The sequence below is a fragment of the Watersipora subatra genome, chromosome 8, assembly GCF_963576615.1.
Source record: "Watersipora subatra chromosome 8, tzWatSuba1.1, whole genome shotgun sequence".
Classification (NCBI taxonomy): Eukaryota; Metazoa; Bryozoa; class Gymnolaemata; order Cheilostomatida; family Watersiporidae; genus Watersipora; species Watersipora subatra.
Genome location: NC_088715.1, coordinates 29328506 through 29354890, shown reverse-complemented (window position 1 = coordinate 29354890; position 26385 = coordinate 29328506). Strand labels below are relative to the sequence as shown.

General features: G+C 32.1%; 1 protein-coding gene across 2 annotated transcripts in view; it reads left to right on the top strand.

Moving 5' to 3' along the window:
* Positions 1-3646: 3646 nt before the first annotated feature.
* LOC137401699 (uncharacterized) overlaps positions 3647-26385 on the top strand; it is a 36983-nt gene continuing 14244 nt past the window's right edge. The window contains exons 1-5 of one of the 2 annotated variants that reach the window (XM_068088159.1): positions 3647-3735; positions 15885-16023; positions 21622-21792; positions 22408-22486; positions 22810-22951. In XM_068088159.1, the coding sequence (XP_067944260.1) occupies positions 15900-16023; positions 21622-21792; positions 22408-22486; positions 22810-22951 (516 nt within the window). In that variant the 5' untranslated portion in view covers positions 3647-3735; positions 15885-15899. Of the gene's footprint in view, positions 3736-4162; positions 4267-15884; positions 16024-21621; positions 21793-22407; positions 22487-22809; positions 22952-26385 lie in introns of those variants that run through there. The other variant, XM_068088157.1, reaches the window with a different exon arrangement.

Here is a 26385-nt window from a genome sequence, read left to right as displayed (position 1 = left end):
TCACGCACTCAAGGATTTTCGCCACGCACATACAAAACAAAAACAACATGTTGTTTTTGTTTTGTATTTGCATGGCGAAAATCCTTGAGTGTGTGACCCGGCTAGCCCGTGATGAATAGTTTTCCGACGTTGACTCCGTGTTGAATTGTTGAATGGAAAATTGTTGTAATTAAACATATACGTTGTCTTAGCTAAAAAAACTATTCATCGTTTGACCTAAATACAGAATACGTGGGTACATTCAATGAGTGTCCATTCAAAATGCGTGACTGATATACAATGTACCGTAAAACCTCGTAAAACTTTTAATTGAACTGCCTCGGAGTGTTGCTCTTAACGAATTCCAGGTAAAGTAAAGTAATCTTTGCATAAACTTCAAGAAAAATCGGCAAAATGGATCGTGTGTAAAACGCTCAAAAGAAAAAGATGTCTTTTCTTTGGAGCATTTCAGCAACGATCAAGTTTTGCCAATGTCAATCTAAAAAACGTCCTGGCAATAACATCGCCTCAAACAACAAACCAATCTCAAGTGATAGAAAACTCTACACACTTTTTGATAAAAACGTTTTAAACTTTACATTAGAAGCATTTAATTTGAAACAAGCCATTTGTGCTTCTGATTTATATAATAGTTTGTATATTTACATGTATCTACTAATAAATAAGTAAATACATGGACTTGTGACAGTGCTCTGATAACTTGAACGCTCTGATAACTCGAACACTTTTGCTCGGTCCCTTGAAGTTTGAGTTATCCGAGTTTCACTTATTTAAGAATGCTTTGGCTGAAGGTTTCAACGGCTAGGATCTTTAGACATGCTTGTTATATGATCTCGGATATTATATCTAGATGAATGAAAGTGCTTAGCTCAAAAAATTATTTTTTATTTTATTCTGGTACCAAAATATCAACTTCAGTAAAAACCAACATCAATCATCTTCTCCCACACTTAGTACAGTTTTTTTATAGTAACCTGTATTGGTTGTCTGTGGTTGCAAGCAGTCTCTTACAGGATGCACTTTCATATGCTATGCTTTTATTCTTGTCAAAAGCGTGTTCCTACACATGATAAACTTTGTATCTTAGACTTATGAAACATTGTTAATTTTGTGCAGACACACTCTTTGTTTTTATATTATTTTGTTTTCTTTTGTGACATTGGTTCAACCTTGAATCAAGGCTTCCTGCAATGCTTATCGCATATCAAATAAAACAAATTATCAATTTTGTTTTTAAACACAAATATAAATGGCTGTAAATTTATTTTTCAAACCAAGTAAATGGTTACTTGACAGCAATGCTATCAAAATAGCTCATTCGAAATCCAGAGCTTGATTATACAAAAAACCGTCTTTGATTTTCAAGGACACCTACCAGTGAAGCTTCATGATATTTTTTCTGAACAGTTAGATGCTCACACAGTGTAGTCATATTTTCTGTAACCAGAATATTTTCACAGCTATGTATTCCTTACCACATTTAGTTTTGTCTCAGTCTGCTGTATAATGCTTCTTTGCTCATGATTCTAACCAAAGTAAAATTAAGTACCCAAATACATGCATCGTGATTAGGCATTTTTCTTTGTCAAAAGAGCTTCATCAACCCTTTTGCTTCCTTTAAAAGTAAACATTTTTTATTTTTTAATCGACATCTGACAATTCCTAAAATTTACCAAAATTATTTTGTACTTCATCAAAATTTATAAAACGGCATGAATACAAATATATTTTAATAATTCTTATATTTTTCTTATAGTCAATCCATTTTGATGTACTTTCCTTTTTTCTGTAAAACTTTTTTGCAGGTTATTAACGATTTTTTGTTGCCAGTTCATTTCCTCCTGTTAGTAACAAGGTGCAGGACTGAAACATAATTTTTTCTAGCTTCAATACAAAAAGCTGTTTGTATTGCTCTTTGTAATTATATGTTGACTATGACTTGTCACCTAAAGCTAGCATCTGAAACCATCTTAGTTTCTAACTATAACCATTGGACCATAGACTAAGTTTCATTTTTTCCAGTTTAGCGCTAACTAATTCCATTGCAGTGTATTACATCAAGGGTGCATGTTTTATAACCACTGAATCTGAGTTGCATTCATTACCTTAAAATCCTACTCACAAATGTCAGTAAATTTTTGATAATACTTCTTTGTTGATATAACCTCTTTACACGCGATCCTCAGTCTACTAACCAACTTTATTGACCAGCTTATATTGCTTCGCAAGTTAACAATGTAATTGCTTAAAAGGCTTGGTGCTGCATTGCTTCTCATAGTTCATAAACGAACTACTCAATGCCAACATTCTTTTTGGTTTTATTACTGTAAGTAAACATTATGTTGGACCCTGTTTAGTACTATAAGTCAACATTTTGTTGGATCCTGACACACTCATATTTTTCAGTTGAGGTGGATAGCATAGTGAGTATCATTAAAAATGTTCCATTAGCTTATTTCAGGTCACTTCCTGATGTTTATAGAAACTAAATTTATGTTTAGTAACTCACAAAAATTATACAATTACTTATTACCCAAAACACATTTACTGTGTACATAATTGTAAAAAAATATATCATTGTAATATGATCTAAATGGCAATATAACATGTGTTGTCTTATAAATATCTATTTACTAAATATTACGATATCACTATATTTTTGATTGAAGCTCGGTCATTAAAAATTTAAAACATCTCTAAATTGTTTCAATTTTTGTTGTTACAAAGAACTACCCTCAAATATTCGCTAAGATTGAACTGCAGGAAAAAACTGCTTTAAAAATACTGTGATATAAAAGTGTTGACCCCCCAACTTGTACATTTTTCTAATGTCGCACCGCAATATGCATTCATTGGTAGAGAACACACTTGTATGGTAAATATTCATGTGAATTCTAAAACCTGTTGTAAGGCAAATGCAAAGAAAGAACAGACTCAATGTATTATACTTGTAAGCGAGAAAGCATTAGCATTGCCCAGTATGTTTTATATTTCATTTCAGCACTATTGATGATGTTGTACGAGAACATCTGCAAATTTACTGGCTATCAATAACCATTTAGAAAAAACATGGTGGATTAGAAGATTGGTAGCAACACTGTTCCCTACTGCCCAAATAGATAGCACGTAAAAGTGACAAGTATTAAGGGCACAAAGTCCACAATCCTACTGATGTCTCCATAAACATTATCTAACATTAATAGTATGATTATTTTATAACTTTTCAATTGATTTTAACAGCTGTAACTTTACTGCTCCAGATGCATATGATTTACTTAAACAAATATTACACCGCATTAGGCGAGCAATTTAGTCTTGTTATTGGACAACTAGTTTTATATATAGTTGCTATCTGGTACCAATTTGAATATGGATTATATGCACAGAAGGATTGGAGACCACTAGCTAATAGTGGTAAGACGAGAGAACATCAATCAAGAATTTCATGGTGTCTGCGGATTTGAAGTTTCACAGTCGCTTGCACCATTAACACAAGTTGAAGATTATGACCAAAAACATAGCGTTCAGGACTACGGATGGTGATGAGACGCATAACTTGTTTTCATGATTTGTGCACCATGATAATCACTGATGCGTATCTCATGCACCAAATTGCTGAATACAAAAGCGTCAATCATCATGTGTAGTTGTTGTGAAAAGAACCGTCTTGTGACAAGCTGAGCGGCATTCTGTGCTAAAATACTGAAATAATTTGTATTTTTAGTTGAAAATCAAGTAAGTGTATCATTATTCTGCACACAAATAGTGAAATAAAATGCATTAATAAATTAATTATTATCATAGCGTAGGGGAAGTAACATCACCACGGTCATTCTAGATGACAAAAGTTTGAATCAGATGAGTGCGACTGAAGAAAGATAACGATGATCAGAAAATATGTGATGCCTATTATTGGTAATCAATTACATGTTCATGATGACCTAAAATTCGACGATATTTACACACATAAATGTACAGTGCTAATTAGCAATAGAGTATTTGATTGCCTGGATGAGACTGGAGTGACATAGATACTTGAGTACCCAGGTGTTGCTCGCTAGTAAGAAGAGGTTCCAGCGTGTAACGCTAAATCAAACAGCCAATGAGAGACTGGGAGAGGTTATAACTGAGCAGTCGGTGTTGTTCCAATTCAATTAGTTTCGTTTCATTCCGAGAACGCTAGGAATAAATCAATACAGTTAACACAGCTAAGAACTAGTGGGTTTACCTACATGTAACTTTAATATCTACTCAAAAAACTTTGAGGTATGTAATCAAGTTTTACCAAGGAAATAATACCGTTGTTAGTTTTTCTAAGATATATAAGCCGTGCATCTTTTGTCCAAACTTTCCAAATTTATGTCTTGTTCTGCAATGCCATTATACTGACACTAGCTACTTACTTGAAAAAGTGTGTAGAAAGGCTTCTGATAACTGCAGTTCATGTAAGAAACTATGTGAGCAAACGGGTGTCCTGTATACGCTTGTGATATCACCAGGTCTAGGTATACATTAAAACGTTGATTGTTTCAAACGTCTAGAAAGTTTCAAAAGTTTCCACGTGACTACACTCTCCGCACAGAATGTCAGTTAAAAATTTACTAGCCTTTGCAGAACATAATGAGATATTCATGACTAAAACTGTTTCCTAGGCTACTGCAATCTATGCATATCTGACTGGTTGACCTACAGTAACTACCTACTGTACATGCTATGTCTCCGTTTCTTTTAACACAAAGTTCGAACGATTTTTCTTCATAATCAGAACTTTAACAGTTTTAGGTGTTTTGTTAGGTTTTTAATGCATCATTGCAGAACTAATGGTTTGATCTTGTGTGACTAGCTACTCTAAATGCCTATATTTCAAATCTTTTTCTCCATGTTATTCAGTCTTGTCTACGAGTTGCTGACAAAAGACATTCAAGACAGCACTTCACATAAATAAATATTCATGTAAAAAAGAATAATCTTACTCGTGTTTGATGCTTAAAAGCTAATGGTTGAAATTTAAACAGTTACAATTTTAAGTACAAATGAAACATCTCAGATGACTGTTTTGGTCTCTACATTAGTTAAAACCAAGTTTAAATATTATTTTACTTCATGCAATGAACATTAATTGTTTTTGTTCTCGCAATGGAGACTAGCTCCTAAACCGACATTATATTTGCTGATTAAAAACAAGCTTCAAAACTTATTCGCTGCTTATAGTTACAAAAGTTGCTTCAGTTTGAGTCATCTTTTAAACTTAGTAGTCTGCTAACTTTTTTAAAAGTGGTCTTCTTTTCATCATAACTCCATATTTTAAAAGTTGTTAGCTTGCTGCGTGATGTCAAAAGTAACGACTGCAATGGGACCAGGTTGTAAATAAGCAATATTATCGATCATCAAGGCAAAGGCATGTTGTTAGCTGGTGGAGACTGAAATAGCATAAACAGACACGTGATAACTGAAGAGTTGCTTGGTAGTAAGTAAAGGCACTAGTGCATAACGCCAAACTGTACATCAAATAGTAGAATGAAAAAGGTTTAACTGAGCAATGGGCGGTGTTCCAACTTCACCCATCTCATTCCAATGCTAAGAATGAAAATTTGATACATTGATCGCGGTAAGCTACTGGTTACTTTACAAAGCCAAAAACTGTATGAAAAAACATTTACTCTATGTTACCAACCTTTACCATAGAGATGGTGTCCTTTTTGGTTTGACTGTAAATGTTGGACATATTTTTATTACTTCTCAGGGTGTTGATTCATTCTCTAGAATGAATATTCATAAAGCTAGATGTTCAGTTGAATTACTCGCTTTGTTAGCCATGGATTAGTACATAAGTAGGTATAATGTTGTTAGCAAAGCCATGACTTAATTATTATTGTTTATTAAGCTTATGTGTATTAATCTAATTGCTTCATAAAATATGTCTGATTTTCATCAGAGCCTCATAACTCAAAAATGTTAGCTCCCTGAAATATTTCAAAATTAACCCCAGCAATGAGACGAGGTTGTCAATAAGCTGTATTATCAATCATCAAGGCAAAGGCATGTTGTTAGCTGGTGGAGACTGAAATAGCATAAACAGACAGGTGATAACTGAAGCATTGCTTGCTAGTAATTAAAGGCACTAGGGCATAACGCCAAACTGTACATCAAATAGTAGAATGGAAAAGGTTTAACTGATCAATGACCGACGTTCCAACTTAATCCTTCTCTTCCCATATATATTGATAAAAAATTGAAAGCATAGTTTTAAAATTGTTTCCCAAACAAGCTAGTTAATGTGCTAACCTTTTTCCTAGGTAATCAAAATTGTTCTATAGTATAGAACAGAGTGATGACATTCTTTTACTCAGGTTCTGATAAAATCACGCACATAAACCAGGATAATATTTATGTTTGTGATGTCATATAAACTATGGGTACTGTATGGCAGCTAGTTTTAAATATAATCAAATTTGCATCCATGTAGCATACGTTGTTTTCCCAGGAAAGAATTGAGGTTTTAGAAACCTACATCTAACAATCAGAGTGAGATACCATGCTTCTATGCTAAAAATTATTTCTGTCCTTTGTGAAGTAACTGGCACTTTGAACCAACCAAACAGTACATGTAATGTTACCATGCGCTTCCTGATGACAAACTAGCTAAGTGTTAGAGCATTAAAAATCATCTAAATGTTTCACCAGACAGATAAAATCTATTACTTGAAAACTAATTGACAAAATTGTAAGGTTTTAAACTTTAAAGAATTTTGCAAAAGTAACACAATAACTCAATTTTAGGGTTTGAAGTGCAGCAGTCATAACTTCATCTCTGTCTGAAGTGAGTGGTTGGTTGCTAATGAGTTGAAAAAAATGTCACATATTGAACATCAAAACACTGATATGTCATTTTGCAGAATAGGATGTGGTGTTTCTGTCAATATCTGTTTTTAATTTTTGCTGCTAAATTTATCTCTCACACTGTTCCTTCAGTTTGCCTTCATTCAAGTCATAAATGGGAACTAATATTTTACTATATGCCACCTTGGGTACAATAATAGTATACTGATTGAATCATAAAAGTTTACAAGACCATAACTTTCAACTTCTGTCATCATGTATTTGTTTATACATATACTGTATGTATATAATACACATACTGTATGCCTATATCATAGACATATATGTGTATATCCATTGTATATATATATATATATATAGACAATGAATGTATATGTTTACATGCATAATATATACTATATATATAATAATATATGCATAACAGATTTAGCCACCGTAACTATGTATATGTATACATAGTTCTCAAAGTCGGTGTGTCATTGTGTATGACCAGCTAAGACTTTTTTTAAATATCAATCAAAATTGCACCTTCTCATTGTTTTGAATTCACAGAGGTTCACGCTCTCTACCACTGACCTATATAAGGTGTATTAATCAACGTCATTATCATATACCATATAGTGTATGTACATGCTAGATGGCGTATAATCTTAGCATTTTTCCATCACATTACGATGCAGCTGTTGAAAAGCATTTTGGCATTACTTTATAAAAAAACATTGTTTCTTTGTCAAATATTTTTGTTGTTGTTTGTAAGGTTCATATGCTATATCACGGTCAATGCTGGTGCGTTTTTTGTAGCAATTGAGCACTTTAAATTAAGCATCCCTTAGCAATGAAACTATGCAAGATTAATGAACTTTTTGGGCGATATATGTCACTATGTGGGTGAATGTTTATAGTTATATATATATATATGTATATATATTTATATATATATATTTATATATATATTATATATATGTATATATATACATATGCATATATACATGTATTTGTATATACATATATATCATTTTCTAGAACTTCTATATCATAGATGTCAGTAAAAACTGAATGCAAGGTAAAATAATTAATTTACGGCAAAGCGATGACCTGACTGCAATAATGTTTATTGGAAAAATATAACTATTCTCTAATATGGTTGAACTAGTAGAAAGAATGTTTTTTATTGTTCTGTCAATAATCATTTACATCCATCTGGCACAAAAGAAGAAAGTAGTGGTGGCATTGCTATCGGTACAGAACACAGACTTTTTTTAGAGCCTCCATAACTGTGTGAATCTAATTTTGTTTGAAGTTTAGTTTACAAAAGTCACGTTAGGTTTAGTCATTTTCAAGGGTGTCTAAAAATACCTATACAATTTTTCAGAAGCCAGCTGTGCAAATCATTGTTATAATGATAAAAGTGTCAGTCCATCTGCCCAAATCAAGGGCTGAAAGTTGGAATAAAAATAATAAATGCTCGTAACATTCAGGTTGATAGTCACACTTTTCAACATCTGCCCTTATCAGCAAGCTTATAAATATTTGCCCAAATGATTATTATTATCTGGGCTTTATCTGCACGCTTGACTGCCGGTGAATAAACAAGTTTCTATACACTGATAGCCCAGTGACACACTCCCATAAAAACGCTGTAATGCCATCATTGGAATGCCATCATTGCAATATATATATATATATATATATATATATATATATATATATATAAATATATATATATATATATATATTTATATATATCAACATATATTTAATTTTTTTTGCCCTCTGTTTTAGAAAAGCATTATCTGCTGATATTTTAGAAATCCGCTTGCCAAACTCTCTGCACAACAGTTCTTTGATCAATTTATATGTCCCCTTCATACCCTGAACTGTACAATGCCTTCTCACGAGACTTCGAGATCGTGAGTTTCATCTACATGTAGGTCCAAACAAATACATTAGCAACACATTTTTAATAACATGCCAACATTTTAATGAATCATTGTGGGATTTAGAGCAAAACAACTCAATATATGGCATCTGCCAGCCTTTTGCTATGACCAGAGACACTTTTTTGTTTAGACAGAAGGTTGAGCAAACATGAGTATTAATTTTTTATTAGTTCAGCTGCTAACTCTGGCGAATTATAAAAATTATTCATAAGCAAACAATGAAATGACCTAAATTTAGTAAACCATTCATTAATTTCATGATTATGTTGTGAGTTATTCTTTTACCAGTTCCTTTGGCTTGCTTTTGCTCATCAGCGATGTAAACAGACAATTTGCGCGCATAGCCAGAATCAGTATCGCAGAAAGAGCATAGCTTTATTCCAAATCTATATCTTTTAGGTGGAATATACTACCTGAAGCGGAATTTTCCTTTCCAAGCCAGCAAACCTTCATCTATAGATAAAAAATTGCCAGACAGAAAAACAAAAGATAACCGGTCAAATGGCATGGTGAAAACATTTCCAAGCTTGAAAAATTTATTGCCAGCAGGGTTTTTCATATTGTCTGTGAAATGTAAACTGTTTAAAAGCATTAAAAACCTGTTTCTTGAAATCATTTAACTAAACACTGACATAGATAACAAATGATTGGTAGACCAGTATGTCAACAGAGTAGGCTTCTTGGCATTACCGATAAGCAAAATTAAACCAAAAACTTGCCAAATATCTTTGTCATGGACAGGCTGCCAGGCATCACCATGTTTTTAAAGGCCATATCTATTTTTTTTCATTAACTATAACATTCATGATGGCCGATGTAATAAACAACTTTAAATAACCAAAAATACTTATCTGTCCAGGAATTTGGCTTCTTACACCTGCCAAGCTGTCATAAAAATGCTATTCTTTGGGTTTTAAATCGACCCATCTATGAAATCTGGCATGACTCCTTTTCTCAACGCCGGCCGGTTCATTTTCACTTTCGCATTCCGATTCACTCTGTTAATCTTCTTTTTTACTTTCAACGTCTTTCTCAGATTATTTTGCCCTAAAATCTTCTTCTTTACTTTCAAACCAGTCAATATCTCTCTGTAAATGAATTTTTCTACCAGCGCCTAAAAAGTCGCGTTCGTTCATGATGATTAGCTATCCATAAAGAACGATCAACTTTTTGCACTGTGTTCTTTTTGCACATGCGTATAAGGGACTAGTTATAACCTCAAAATATTAGTGTGATGTCTTTTAAAAATTTTCAAATTAACAATTAAAATTTCAGTGCCATTTTTGAAAAAAATAAAATAAATTTAAAAATACCTGCCAAGACTAAATCATGTCCGGCACTTACGGGATTGGTACGCTGAGACTATGCTCTTAACCCGATGAGCTACAAGAATGGTACACAAAAAGCTAATCTAACTTGCTGGTTATTCAAATGAAAGCAAAGGAAACAAGCACACATTTAGAAGTCATTCTCATACCTGATTCTCATCTAACTTATCAGTAATTCACACTCTGAAGGTGTATACTCTGCACGGAATAATTAAACATCAAGAAATGAATTTGGTCTTTCAATGTATTTTCCCGAGTTATTTCAAATTTTGGTGATTTAATATTCTACTTATATTAAAACGAAAGAGAACAATCAATATATATGCTTAATGAGTTTTTATAGAAGCAGTTGATGAATCTTGTGATTACATATCAGCATCTTAGCTTGAAACATATATCTATTTTAATGCGTGCATATTGGTACAACATACAGGTTTACTCATATTCACTCAAAAAACATCACTCGATCTGTTTAATACAATCAAAACAATCAGTTTCTGAAATTAAAAAAAACTAGCAAATAAAGCAATGGATCTCTTTTAGATCCATTTTAAAGCAGCCACATATAAACGTTAAAATAACAGGCAAATGATGTGGGATATGGTCACATTTTTCATTGCAGAAGGAATAGTGTGTGATTTTACCAAACCCTTTATGTGTTACCAAATCGTTTTGCCGAGGGTCTATTGCATCTATATGTATTGCATCTCAAAAATAGATTTTTTTCTACTTAAAACATGCAAAGGCATGAAATTGTTAGGCGGACAAAAACTAGCAAATAAAAATGCTGTGTCTCCTGCTTTTATCGCAGCGTGAAGACTCTCGGATTTAAAAAGAAATGGGCGAAACTTGAAAGTTTTTATCTTGTACTCAGACTGACTGCCATTTTTTAATATTTCAGTCCTTTCACGGCTTTAGCTTCTGAAATTTGAAAGAAACTAGCAAATGAAGCATGAAATACCCTCTATTTCAAGTTAAAGCATGAATAGTTTTTCTCACACAACATTATAGACGCTGGCAATGTGTACTTCTTTTCTTAATCTAATAAATGTCATTTTTCAAAACCATTCTTTATAGCTTCATTGCCATCAACAGCTTCTCAATCCAATCTTATTCTTCAAATACAATACCATTGCTTTTTTAGAACATTTAAAGTTTAGTTGCATAAACTAGAAGCTAGTAAAACATTGATGTAACCTCTATGTAACTGAACACAAACGTATGGGGTATCTACCGTGGGATACATCACAATTTTGAACAATTTCTGTTAGAGTATGCTTATGAAATACCAATGTAGTTTTACGGTTATATAATACTTAATTGCTATATATGGGCCACACCTTAGCCTTAAGTTCAGTATTCCCATGAGTCAAATTGTTATACATGAAAGTCTTCCTCCGTGAGAGCGCTTTGGTATTTCTATTTACAGATAATGTGCTTGTTTATGTTTACTGGTAGTATACTGTCAAGTAGTGCCTTCTGTTTTTCATACATCACATTTACGGGCTGTTGTTACTTATTTCACAAAAATTCCCCATTTTATTTGAACTGAAAAAGTACACAAAATATACCTATCTCCTGCAAAGTGTTTTGAAAACCAAAAAATGCCAGCAATTTTTATCAGTTAATTGTTGTCTTTTTTCAACACATTTCCAGACATTAAGACAGAACAGATAGTTTCAAAGAAAGTCTCAAGTCATGAGAGTTGCTTAGATACTATCAGCATTAAACTTGAATAAAAATAGCAGTGTAAACCTAGTAAAACAAACTTATGTAATCAAAATATACGAATTTTTTAAAATGAGAAGGGATATCTACTCATAGAACAGCAGTATTTTTTTTAATTAGGCAGAGTTTTTCTGTTTAAATCATTCAAAAGCACCAGATTTTAAGCTTCACATAAATCAAACTAATGAAACATGATCTGCGCTGTGTTAGGGGTTGCGTTATAAAGTTTCCTGTTTCACCAATAATATTAACTTTCAATGGCTCGTAGGTTCAATGTTAACAACAAAATTCGATCAGCTATATTTGAAGCATTTCAAGTTCTCAGCTTCAGCTCTTCTTTGTATAGCCTGAGAGCTAGAGATACCTTGAAGTAACCTTTCAGAGAGTTAACCAGCAAACAGGTGGCCGCTAACATAAATGTATATAAATGCTAACAACTTTTTTTGTGAGTGCATAGCTATACCTTTGATGAATTGCTACTGTTTGGCCATATTTTAACTATTGATATGCTAATTTCATGAGTCTTATAGTCTGACCTACAAACCCTCATCCATGAACGTGTTCCAGGTTTTTGTGTTCTGTTAACTGTTTGATTGGTTGCTGCTAAATGCTACAATGTCTTATGGTAACTTTAATTTGAGTTGATGTGTGATATGTATAGGTTGGTAATACTTATTATACAGCAATTCATGAATATTTTCACAATAAACCAAAAGAAGAAATTTTAGGAACCTCTGCAATAAGGTTTTCAACCTCAAAACTTGCCATTCAAAACTGCAAAAAATTAGGTAAGTAGGTAAGAAGTTTTGAACCATTTAACAATCATGTTATTTTAAGAAATTATATTAAAAAAGTTAAGTATTTCAAGATTACTGAGTTGTTGGAAATGTTTGTGTTATATCAAAATCATCTACAACCATTTAGCCATTAATACACTAAATTTCAACACATTGTACTGATTTCATATCTTGTTTTAGGCTGACTTTTGAGTTGTAACTCTTGCCAATCAGTAGATGTAATAAAAAAGACGCACTGAGTATTACTCATTTAGTATTCTCACAGATATTGCAAACGCTGATGTCTAGTTTTTTTCAAGTGAATTATTAGGTGCATAACAGACTTTAAAATATAACTCACCAGGTGTTGCCAGACTTATTATTTTATTAAAACTATACTTTGGAGTTAAAAATGATTTATGAACATTTTAGTTTGTAGTACTACTTCTTATCATCACTATTTAATAACATGAGATCTCATATTCTGTTAAATATTATGCAGTTTATTCTATATCTCTGTTTAGTAGCTGGAAATATGCATTGCTGCACTGTCAACTTTAAGCATTGCATTATTAATTGCATTATTAAGCACTGCACTACCAACATTTTGTCTAACATCACAAGAATAAGCCTACTGATTACGAATAAGAGTGGATTAGGTAAAATTAATGCACCGCTGATTGATTCTAACATTACAAAGGTAAACATTTTTTTACTTTCCTTAAGAAGGTAAAAAAATCTAAATATCACCGATCACTGGGCATTTTAAAATTATCTATACAGAAGAAACAAAAAACTTTTGTACTTGTAATTGTTTTTCTTCCTGATTACCATCTAAGTTCTCTGTATTTTATACTTTGATTGTCTGCATGCCATGGATGGGTTATTAAAATGTCAAAAACAAATCTGGTTTATTATTGTCTACTCTCCAGTCATTTTCAGTCATTGCTAAATTATTACCTATAAGCATTGCATTATTAATTTCGTTATTCAGCATTGCACGACTAAAATTTGTTTTGATCAACACAAGAATAGGCCTACCGATTATAAATGAGAGTGAATGAGGTAAACCAAATGCGCCGCTGAACGATTGCAACCTACCTTACAAAGGTAGAAAAATGAAAATATCACAAATAACTGGTAATTGATGAATTATTTATACAGAAGTAAAAGAAAACTAGTGTAATAAGTGTTCAATGTAAGTGTGAAATCATTAGCAAGTAATGGCTAAATATAGTTATTTCACTCTGAAAGCACTCAAAAAGTATTTGGTATACAACTAAATTATTTCAGTTCATTTCAGTGTTAGTATAAAACAATTGGCATTTCAATTTTTGGATGCCAGTTTGGCATGTAAAAATATTATAGGCTATAGACGTACATTGAGTCGTATACCAACCCATAATCATTATCTAATGCAATCATTTCCTGGTGAAAATCATTGTCATTAAAAGTAGTAACAAAATACTATGTTAACCTTAGTAACTATTGGCACCTACGATGATTTTAGTGCATTTTGTGCTTATGATCTACAAGATAAAGTAACATTACAATATCACATAATGGAGACTTGATACCTTTGAGACAGGCGTGTAACATGAACTCTGAATCTAACTTAAAACTTCCTTCCTTCATGTCATTAGTAAACTAAATTCATTTAAGTTTTGTAAACTTAAGTTTTACTATTAAACTAGTATTTTAGTAAACTTCAAAATTTAACCAGAAGTTTTATCATGTACACGTTTGTGAATCGTTTCCATTATAATCCATACGGAATAAATGATACAGATAAATCGCCATGGAAAGTTGACTGACGTATACCTTTTAATAACGTATATATAATCAGTGCACAAATCACCAAGCTTCAAGTTTGAGATAAATTATTGCCGATATCGTGGGGCAGAACCAATTAGTCCTAATGGGAATACGAAGAAGCCTCCTGTTCCATAACCTTAAGTCCAAAAATATTGTTCTACAGAGGCATCTATAACTATTATTTTAATGCTAAAATAATAGTTACAGTTAGACAATCACAACCACAGACGCATACACAAAATACAATACTACATGCACACAAGTTTTGATAAATATGTAAATAGATGGGTAAGATTGTCACTATGTAAATTTAGTAATCTGTAAATATTCAAAAATAAATAGTAATTAGCTGGTTATTTGTATAAAAGTAAAAGGAGACTAGCAGTATTTAAATGACACAGTTTGTTGTGCTTGGGCATCCGTAGACATCAGCTATACAAACTGTCAAATGAAGCATTACATGCTTTCTGTTTTGCTTCACTGCTTGAACTATGTGTGAATTCATAAAACTAGATGAACGTTGGCAGCTTCTGTTTATAATCTTCTTATAAAGGAATACCGCTTTTTTCACCTAAAGTGCTACCTAGTATTAATTTGTGTGAGTGAAATATAGCTAGAAAATTTAACATGATCTGCACTAAGTTATACATTTCTGCATGAACAACATTCAGCAAAACTTCATCAATATGGATGGATTGTATGTTGAACTTTATTACCTGATAAATTGCTATTGATAAAATTGCTAATTGATAAATCTTTCTGCTTACCACAGCTCAAAGTTCCTGCCACTCTTGGTTTTAAAAGAAGTTAATTGTTGCAAATTATAATGTTATTTTAGTACAAATGTGACGCCAAGCATTTTTTCATGATTCTTTTGTTCTCAAAACCTAAGATGCTGAATAACTGATAACATACCGGAATGACACTATTCACTGCCATGCACTGCAGTTCACTGGCATACACAGTGGAGTTGCACCTAGCATTGCCCGAGAGTTTTAGAGACATATTTATACTGTGAATCTGGGTTTATGGGGAAATTTTGTATTTTTTAAGGTGCGTATAAATTTTAATTTAACAGTTTTACTTAATAATAGTTTTGTTTCTATGGAACAAAAAATATCAGATAGTTCCAATACTTAAGATGAGTGTCTAGGTAATTATATAATATGTTATAGTCTTATTGCTACTGCTGTAGCGTCGTATCACATCAGCAAATTAAAGCTCATATACAGTGATCTTTATAAAGAGGTAACTACTCAACTTTAACAAATATCACTATGCTCTGAATAGATTGTATCATCATATATTCTATATTCGACTTTACTAATATATTTATGGCAATAATACTATAAAATGCTTACAATTATTTTTACAAAGCATTTGATGTATATTGAAAAAGTCTGAATTGTTGTGTTTTAAATAAAGAGTGTTCATCAAAGCTGCAATTGCATTTATAGACACCAATCTGAACAATGGCAGAAGGAAGAGACAACATTATCCAAAAGTTACGAGAGCATTTAGACTGCCCTATTTGTACAGAAGAAGCTGAGCTGAGAATGCTACCATGTCAGCACAGCATGTGTCTCTCTTGTATTGGTGAGTCAGCAAACAGTTCCCGTTTCTAGTTTAGATTAAAGTTTATGCATTACTAGAACTTTGATCAGAATTGTTACACCCTGATGATACTAAAAGACAGAATGTCACTTATTCATATGGTGATGTTAACCATAGTAATATGGTCCTCAGCATGATAGGTAGATAGGAGAGAAACAATTAGACTACTTCTACAGCAGACGGCTATCTGGCTAGCATCAAGAACATGTACAACTAATGAACTCTGTGATGCCATTAAATTATTACACTCTTTAAAGATGTAGTTTTGCCAAATTTTTGTTTATTCTATCTGAATCTATAGGTATTGTTTTATCAGTTGTAACTGTTTTTATGTTTGAAGTAGCTTGACTGGTAGGATGTTTCAAGACTAAAATCAACAAAACTTTATCACTGGTAAAGTGCTCGGAAAAAAGATGTGCCGAGACTTGCCCAACATGATGCATATAGTGAGACAGCCTGTCTCTATCTTCTGTATTCACATCGGCTATTGCAATGAAATTCGAGACCTACGCCGCTCTATTAGCATATACTTTATTTTTTGTTCGCTCATAATTGTCAAAATAAAACCTTGAATCCAGCTACAAATACGTACATTATTATAAATTTATTTACCGCTTTAAGTACGAATAATTAAAAAATTGTAATATTAGTTTCCTCTAAATGCTGTGTAAACATCTGAGTACCGAATACGATTTTTTCAGTCTGTAGTATTTAAGTCGATGAGTTATCTTTTTACGTTGGGGCCTTAGTATCTGCGAAGTACAATGCAGTTGTTAATCACATCAAAAACTAGTTACTAAATAAAAGAATTAGTCATGGTAAAAATACGTCCTAATATATGGCAAAACCAGCTGCATCCTTAATAAGCCATGTCTAGTCAACTTTTTCTAGTCATTATTGGAATCAATTAGTAGAAAAAAGTTAGCTGGTCATATTTAATTAGTTGATTATTTTACAAAGCAAATTGTTTTTGAGATGACCAAAATAGTGAACACGAAACCACAAGATTTTTTTTACAGAAACTAACTCACCTATTATGGCAAAGCATTAATAACACAATTATTGCACCTGGTTGGCCGCCTAAACTTACCTGTTTTCACTTGGTAGTGTCGAACATAAATATTTTGAGCCGCTCTATACATTTGCTTCGTTGGAACTAAGTCGACTTATGCAAAAGTACCTTTCAATACAACTATGATTAGACTTCACGAACCAATCTGTTCAACAAGACACTGGGACAGGGAGCAACTATGCTATGTTGTAATTAATATGTTCTGCAAATTATGTTTTGCATTATCTTCCACATGTTTATTTTATTATAAAAGCTTTTCCAGCCAAAATATTTTTATCTTTGCACAAAGTTTTCATTAAAAATATATATTTAAGTCGTGTCAACTCACATAGTATCAGCTTATATACTAGAAAAGATTACTCCATTGCAGTAAACTCAAACTCTGTATGTATTTTATCTCAATATTCCTCTTCATCTTTGGTCCTATGATATAGCACTACCAAGGTTGCATAATTAGGTTGGTAGTAATTATCATTCTGCTCTTGTAGTGTAAGTGCTTTTGAGTATGTCCAAAACACCAATGATATGCAGGTGCAAGATATCCTCTGTCGTTAAATACTGTGATATACGTCTCATGTTCCTGCAGTCTTACAGATGGTTTTGTACACTCCACATCTGGATTCTTGAATACCAATAAAATATAAAACTTTTGTGATTTTTAGAAAACTTATTGAACTCCACTTGGAAGTGATCTGGCATCTAGTAAAATCATCAGCAATAAACATACAATTAGCTATGAACTTACCATGGTAGTGTCGGTAGTTACGTAAGGCCACTCTTAGAGAACTTGGTTTTATTAGATCTGTAATATATCGCACTTCGGCAACACACCTTGGAACAGTCTGAGGAACAGAATGTCACATAGTGTAGTTAGTGCAACCCACATTCATGTCTCTCATTTCCGTGTATGACAGTGTACACACTGACACCACTGCCCTACTGTGATGTCACAAAAATCATGTAATCAATGAAACAAATGTTATAAATATGTCATCGATGTGTTACTCTAACGTGTATCAACTGAAAATTTTTAATTTGGACTTTAGATAGATTTAGAGTGTAAAATAAAAAATGGAAATGTGTTCCACAAAAGCATAAGTACACCAAACCAACAATTTGAAACTCTGTTTTCGGAAGCATTGATCAATTATTTGTCCTTACTTGTTACAAGTGAGAAGTTAACATAAATTCTAATCGTCAATGGAATTTTTTAATTAAAACTGTCTAAGAAAATTTTAAGCAGATTTTATAGCTAACAGAAACAATAAAATATGTTTGAAACGATAATTGATGATAGCCAAAAGTTATAATTTTGTAATTTAGTAATTGTATTCATTAGCGGTAAAACTATTACATTTATTTCAGTACATTTTTATAAGAGATTCAAAGTTTAAGATATGTTTCTCCATTCTCCAATTGTTCTATGCAGAATAACGCTGCTGACACTTGTCAGCTCTAATCATTGGTTGTTTGCTCCAAGTTTTAGCTACAGGATGCTCAGAAAACTTAGAGTCACCTTCACTGGAAGTAGAAGCATTGTTATAGTTCTATTGTTTGTCAATAACAGCGTGATCTAGCAATTCAGTAAATTTTCCAGTGACAATGTTTTTCAAAATCAAAAATAGCGCGTTTTTTTCACGACCAAAATGTTATATTTTCTATATAAAAAGCTCATGCTGATTATTGGCTGAAAAAGAGATCATATATTTATTGCTTGCAGAGTCTTTTCATATACGTTCACTAAATACATGTACTAATCAAGTACCCATTTGAATCGGAGAATTTGAAAAAAATACCCTTTTAAATGCTCACATATATCTAGAGAGGGCTAGTCTAAAGAGACAAAAATGACTTCAAATTGTAGATTATTTTTTACCCTTATTTTGGTCTTAATTTCGTTTGAATGACCACAATTGTGCAATCACAACATTAACTTTTATTTACCAATATTCTATCATATTGATTCATAGTTAGGATGATTTAGTGGAATCTTTTCATAGGCTGTTAAAGTAATAAGTTGGTAAATGATTTATAATAAGATTCACGTTGACAAGCTGTTATGCATAGTCTCTAAATTAACAAGCTTCGGTGTCATCACAAATTAAACAGTATTTCTTTCAATATGGCATCAGATAAAAATCACAATTGAGAGAATTGTTGGCGCATTAGAATACTGCCAAGTAGTGGCAAAACTTAGCACCGCTATAGTTTTATTAATACAGCGGCAACTGTGTGGTGCTACCTTTTTGTTTAAAATATATTTCGCAGAAGGGATGGTGCTAGATGCCACTGAGTGAATTTGGAGTGCTGTCTCCCCTATTTGTAGAGTTAATCTGGCTGTCTTGTAGTTTTCTATTTTTGATAGTTATGCTGGAAGAAGTAAATTCTTTAATATTTCATAATTTGTTAGTGTACAGGTAGTTGCAGTGGCAACCAATGAATGAAGCAGAAAATCATGACTGCTGATGCTCACTCAACAAATATGTGTAGATTTATTGTCATTGTTTATGTGTGCTTTTTGATTTTCCTAATGTTTAGTTTACATGGTTCAAGTACCACCATAAGCAAAATAATGACTTTTTAATAATCTGCTTTTTTTTGAAGGGATACAACTGTTTATCTAGTAGATTCATATTAGTAGCTCTAGTCTATATTTTTACTTTAATTTGTATTATTATTGCTTTTGCTACTAGGTTACTAAGCTACTAAATATGAATGGGGTCCTACCACACAAAGTTGTCGTCAGAATAGTCACTTTTAAAATCACTGTCGTCACTTTTAAAATCACTGGCATCACCTTTTTCAAGTTGGTAACCAAAACAACCTCTTTCTTCACATTCATTATTTTATTACAAATATCCATTCTGGTGGCACTGGGTTGTGTTTAAAACCTGAAACTGGCTCAGCTTGAACTTCTGTTAATCAAAAGCATGGCTCAACCAGCAACCTTCACAAACTTATTAGTGATGTTTGGGAGTGTTGCTGATTACTCCGCAAAGAGTGACAACCGTCTTAGGTTTTTAGGGCTACATTTCTTGTACTGAAAATAGACCGAGATTGTCTTTAATAATCACTCTCAGTCACAGACTTGGAAAAGATTTGCTGTTAGTGTTGTGGCATTTTGTTGCTGTTTACCTTAATTACCTGGCATTCTATAAATGCTGAGCCATATGTTTCTAACCAAAACTAGTGAAGTTTCGTTGATCGTGTTGATTTATGGACAAATAATAAGTTAGTAAAGGTACATCCACACGTAACACATTTTTCGTTGGTTCTGACCGAAATCACAAAATGAACGAAACACAGAAATATTCTGTGCTGCAAGAATCGTGCTAGCGAGCACGATACTAGCAGCTTTTGCAATTATGTAGTATAGTCCAAGACACGTAAAATGATACACAATGAAACTATAAGTGCCATTACACATAGTACACACGATGCAACTGTTTAGATTGTGCTTTTGTATGTTTGTATGGTTTGGACAATATGGCTTCGAGTCGTTTTTTTTTTAAATAAAAATTTCCGTTTTAACAGCAAAAGTATTGTGGTAGAAAATGTTGCGATCTTTAGCGTAATAAAGTCGATTGCATCGTATTTACTATGGTGAATCACAATGATACTTTTCTTGTGTACCGCATTATGCTTTCGGACTAAATCAAGTTTAAAAATTTGCCTGATTCGTGCTCACTAACCTATGATAGCGCAACTTAAACAGTTACATCGTGTGTGTTATGTTGAATTGCCTTCGCGCTGTTATTGTGAGTTGCTGTACAAATCTTGGACTATACTCATCGCTAAAGCTTCTGGAATCGTGCTCGCTAATAATATGTTTAGTCTGCTAAAAGCGTTTCGTCGACGAATTAGATGGGCATGCACAGCTCAAATAATTCTTAGAATTTCGACCAAATAATTCTGTTTTTCGTGATTTCGGCCAGAACTCAGTACCAACTAAAAATTTGTTGCGTGTAGTCATACCTTTAGTGATCCTACTTACGCAATCATTGTCACCTACATTGAAAAATGGTCATCTCGTCTGTCACTTTTCAAGTATCCCTGTCGTCGGATTGTCAGAATCGTCACAAAACAAGGGAGGACCCCCATGAATGTTTTTAAAAAAGATCCAGTCAATGAGCTAATGTTTAATATGTATATGTGTAACGATAGTCAGTATTATTACTATTATAATGCAATCAAAAGTTATCTTGATTCTCTGTACAACTTTTCAGTCTCAATTTCATTGTGACTATTTTGTATTATTATGCAAACCTTGCAAAAAGAACACCAAGAAAGAATAAAAACTTTGCTATTCACTATTATAAATTTTAATTGTCTAATATAGTATAATTGTATAATATAATGCTAATTGGCGTCTTGACATAGTTTTTATTGTAATAAATTTATCTAATACATTGTAGTGTATTAGTTAATGAGATATTCATATTCTTATATAGTAGCTCACTCTCAAATTAGTGTCTGATTTTTTATTAAAGACCTATCTTAACTTTCAGAGAGGATAGTATCAGCAGCATCTCAAGATAGAAGAGATCCACACTGCCCATACTGTAACTTAGTGATTTCAAAGTCTCAATCAGATTACCCAAAAGCATTACTGGCCAATTCTCTTCAAGAGCAACTTGACAAGCTCCACGTAGCAATCAAAGAGAACAAGCTAAAAGACGGTAAAGTTATCCAAAGTTGTTAGAGGCCTTCAAACCTGTTTAATCTGAGTAACTTTGATGCTCAGATAATGCATGTACATCAATTTCGCTACACTTGAGTGGCTTGTAATTTCTAATAAGTTCTTATTGAGTTGCCCATGAAGCGAAATTATTAGGTAACTTTGCTAAATTGACCTGTCTTTATTTGCAACTTGATCAGCCAATCGCTGTTGCTTATACCGCACTATTTCTCATTGATACCCAGTGCCCGCTAGTACTACATGTGTATATTTGTCTCTAGAGTTCCTCTTCTGAAGTAATTTACATGCAAAAGTATTTGATTAAAATCTTGTTAAATTTGACTGATTGATGAGGAAAGGGCAGACAAAGCCTTACAGGTCTTTTCTCAGAGTTATCTGAGATATACTGCTAAATGCTCCTACAACAGTTTTACAAGCTGATATTTTTTTGCAAACTTTAATTTCTTTTTGTTGTTGTTTAATGTTTAACTGCATGTTTAATGTTTAATGTTTCATGTTTCATGTACAACTTCCATTGTGATTTATAATCATTGTTAGTTTGCTCAGCGTATAAGCAACTCAAACCACCAGACTGTGTACTGTAGTCTTGTTGTAGGAGCCATTTGTGATTATCCTGGCTGTAACAGACATGTAGATTGGCAGTGCAAAGACTGTAAAGTATTCATCTGTCAAAGGTTAGAAAATGAATTTGAAAATATTGTACTTTGGTTATCTTTGATGCTGTTTCAAGATGCCATTGATTTCTAAAATATTTTATTCTTTTTATCTGCCACAATGTGCCAATAGTTTCAGGTGTACAAAATTATGGACTAAAATACTTGATTGGTCTATAAAACGGATTGCTATTATTGCAGTTTTTCTGTTTAACTTTTGCTTTATTTTCCGATATGATATTTAGTACTAGAGATAGTTCACCATTTACTATACTATTTTTTTAGATTAAAAACAAGTATTTATTTATTTTTATTGATATATTTTTTAAAATGTATTTATTCAGATGTAGTGAGGAAAAGCATTGTCCAAAGTCTAGTTGTCTCCACAAGCTTATCAGTATTCGAAAGTTGAAGAAGCAGAGTGAGGAGCATTTTGAAAAATGGAAAGCAGCAAAGAAAGCAGAAATTAATTATTTGAAGGAAAAGGTAATTAATCGCAAAAGTGTTGGTTTATATTTTAAGCTGTTGTATAACTTAGGTAATTTATGACGCTGTGAATTGTTTTAGGCATTATGAAATAATCCATGATTTCATGTTTGAAATTTTTACTTAATACTATAATAGATTAGCATTAAATCTAATGTTAAATTAATGAAAATTAGGCATGCTTTTTAAACTGCATTTGACTACTAATTTTAATTCTTTAACTGGCAATTTTTTTGAGACAAATTTAAAAACATAAAGTTGTTTCTTAAATCGTTACTCGTTTTGCATTTTTGAGTTACTTGAAATAAACGTATATATCAACAAAAACTTCTCTCAAAATTAACATTTGGCATTTATCTCAGTTCAGCCTCATTCTTTATGATAAAAATTGGATCCCAAACAGATGAGTGATAAAAGTTTAGTTACGGTTTAACGTTTACTAAGATACATACTTTAAGTTCCTTCAAGTTTGTGTAAAGCAAGCTAAACTCATTCAAGTTAGAGTCGGCGTTGGTGTTACACGTCTGTCTCGAACGTAATAACTCTGCAGGTAGTACAATGTAATGTTAAATTTTATTGCAGACCATAACCACATAATGCGCTTAAATTATTGTAGGTAAATTTAGCTACTAAAGTTAACATATCGTTTTCTTACTAGTTTTTTTAATGACGATGATTTTGATCAGGAAGTGGTTGCATTACATAATTCTAAGGGGGGTATATATCACTCTTTACGCCAATACAATATTTTTGTTTTAGAATGTAAAAAACCTAAAGAAAACAATCATATAATTGTATACCAAACAATTTGTCATTGTAATAGTAGAAAAACATATTATATTTAGCTATTGATTGCTAATGATTTTCCATTTACATTTTAACAAATTTACAGTTTTCGTTTTCTTTCTGATTGATTTAAACAAAACACCTCTTTCATAATATAACATATAAGTTACAATAGTTTGAAAACCTTTACATTTGTTGTGTTTTTTCTCTGATTTTATTTGAGCTACACCAAAATTATGTTCCATTGAATTGAAGTGTAGGAGTTAAAACAGTAAATGTTGTACATATTAAATACAAATAAATTGTCTGTCCAAATCCTTTTTAATTACCTGGACAATGCCAGCAATAAAGCTAGTTTGATAATTACTGTAAAGGTGTAACCTAATCATAGTGGCCAACCTTTGTGACTTGTGATGTCTTGGCTGGGTTTTAATTGACAGTGTCTCACTGCGTTGTTTGATTGGCTTGTTCCTGGTGGTGGTGCATTTGTTTGTACTGGTGTGCTTGTTCAGTTAGTGTACCAAAGGCACAATAATATTTTCTATTTTAACACATATTGTAAGTTGTCTAGTTTAGCATGAGACCTTTTGTTGTAAACAAACTTACTATATAAAGAATTATTTTCTAAAATTAAATTTGCATCAGCTAAAGTGGCTAACAGCGGTTCATCTTCTTCAACGATAAAGCTTGTCGACTAAAATTTGTGTTTCAATTTGTCAAATGATAATTTAAAATTTCTATTTTTGCTTGGAAGATATAATCTGCAGTTGTATTTTTCAACAAATTTGCACTAACAAGACAATCTCATCATTGACATTGATAAGTTTTGGTGTGCATTTTGAACTAAAATTTGTTACTTTAAGACTTTTTCTAACTAAAGGCTTTTTCAATAAGCATTAGACAGTGAATTGCCTGAATAAATGTTGAATAGATTTTCACTGCTATCATTATGCTTCGCGTTTTCAATTTTTAGTAAACCTACAACATGAGGCCATTCACCCCATAAACCGCCATATAAAAGTTTGTGTGAACTTTCAGCTCCAAAATTTGGAGATCGATGAAGTAAAATTGCTGACACTTCTTATTTATAAGTTCATAATATTGGTCGAAAATAGTAAAAGAGAAATTGACCAAAAATTTGTTTTTCACAAAGCGAAGCTAAGAAGATATATTGTCTATTGACTCAATGCAAACAGATTATTCTGTTTTTTTGTTTTAGTACAGGTACATAGGCAAATTAAATAACTAGTTAAAAATCAGAAAAAATGTATAAAGTGTGCTAAAACCCCATTACACAGCTCTTAGCCTATGTAAATGCTGCTCCAGTCCACTGGCTTGCTGATACTTGTTTTTGTATCATGGTCTAATTTGTTTCAATACAACATTGAACAGTTGTGATAAAGTTAACTTCTATATATTGTTTTAGTAAACAACAATCTTTTTTTACCAAATCAATAACAGAGACAAAAGTTAAGTAATACTAAAGGAAACTAAAATAATAGAAACAATAGAACTTAAAAGCATAAAAACACAATTTTTAAACTGGCGGCTAAATCTAAAAATGAAGAGATTGATTTTCTGAAACAAAAGACAATTTTACCTGTACATGTAAGTAATGGGTAACAGTATAGAGAGCTGTAATGTTCCCATAATTTTATAACTAATTTAAAGTGTTTGTAAGCAGTATACAATTATGAAAACTTTAACTTTTGATAAACCTTTTCATCTTTAATTCAAAATCAAATTTTATATTTAGTCTTTTTGGCATGTTTCAGTGAAACACATTTTTTCAGTAGTGAGCTGTTGGTTCTTTGATAAGTATATTAAAAACTGAACTGTTCTTATCCATTTATTTAAAAAATGCTTCGCCTTTAAATAAGTATGTCATAGTTAGCTATAACATGGTTCTGTTCAAATTTACCGTAATATATATTTAGCCAAACTGCTGGTTTGCTGAAGATATCCAGTGAAATTTATTTTACAGGAACAACAAAAAATAGAAAACCCACAAAAATAAAACAATGCAACAAAGTAATTTAATACTCACAGACCAAAGGCACAATGTTAAAGCTTGCTGTTAAATCTAGAAATCTTATATAAAGTTATCGAGTTTATCAGCACATCCGTATTAGTAAATCAATGAAAATAGTCGGAAGAAATGTGAATAACTTGAGAAAATTCCGGTGTCAAATTTTTATTTGGAATACTACCCTTTACTCATATGCAGGTATTATTATAATATGTTTTGCGATGAAAATGTCTATTCAAACTATATGTTGTTGCTGGATGCCCTGAGCAGTTCTTTACTAAATATGCTAATAAAGAACTACTACTTTTCGCTTATCAATGATTTCTACAACCTGAAACAATTTATGCTTCATAGTTAATTTATTGAGAATATTTGTTTATTGTTAGAAGCCTAAAAAGTAAATTCATAAGCATGCAAGGGAGTAATTAGTGATATTTGTTTAAAGAGACAATAAAACATAAAAGCAACCAATACATAAGCAGCTCGAAGCCATTTTATGTTTAACCTACAATGCCCTTCCACCATACAACATAAATTCGTGACAGAGTTGGCTTCGTGAGGCCAAATTAGCATATAAAAAGGCATACAAAGCCCATAGTAATTTTGTAAGGAAAGCACC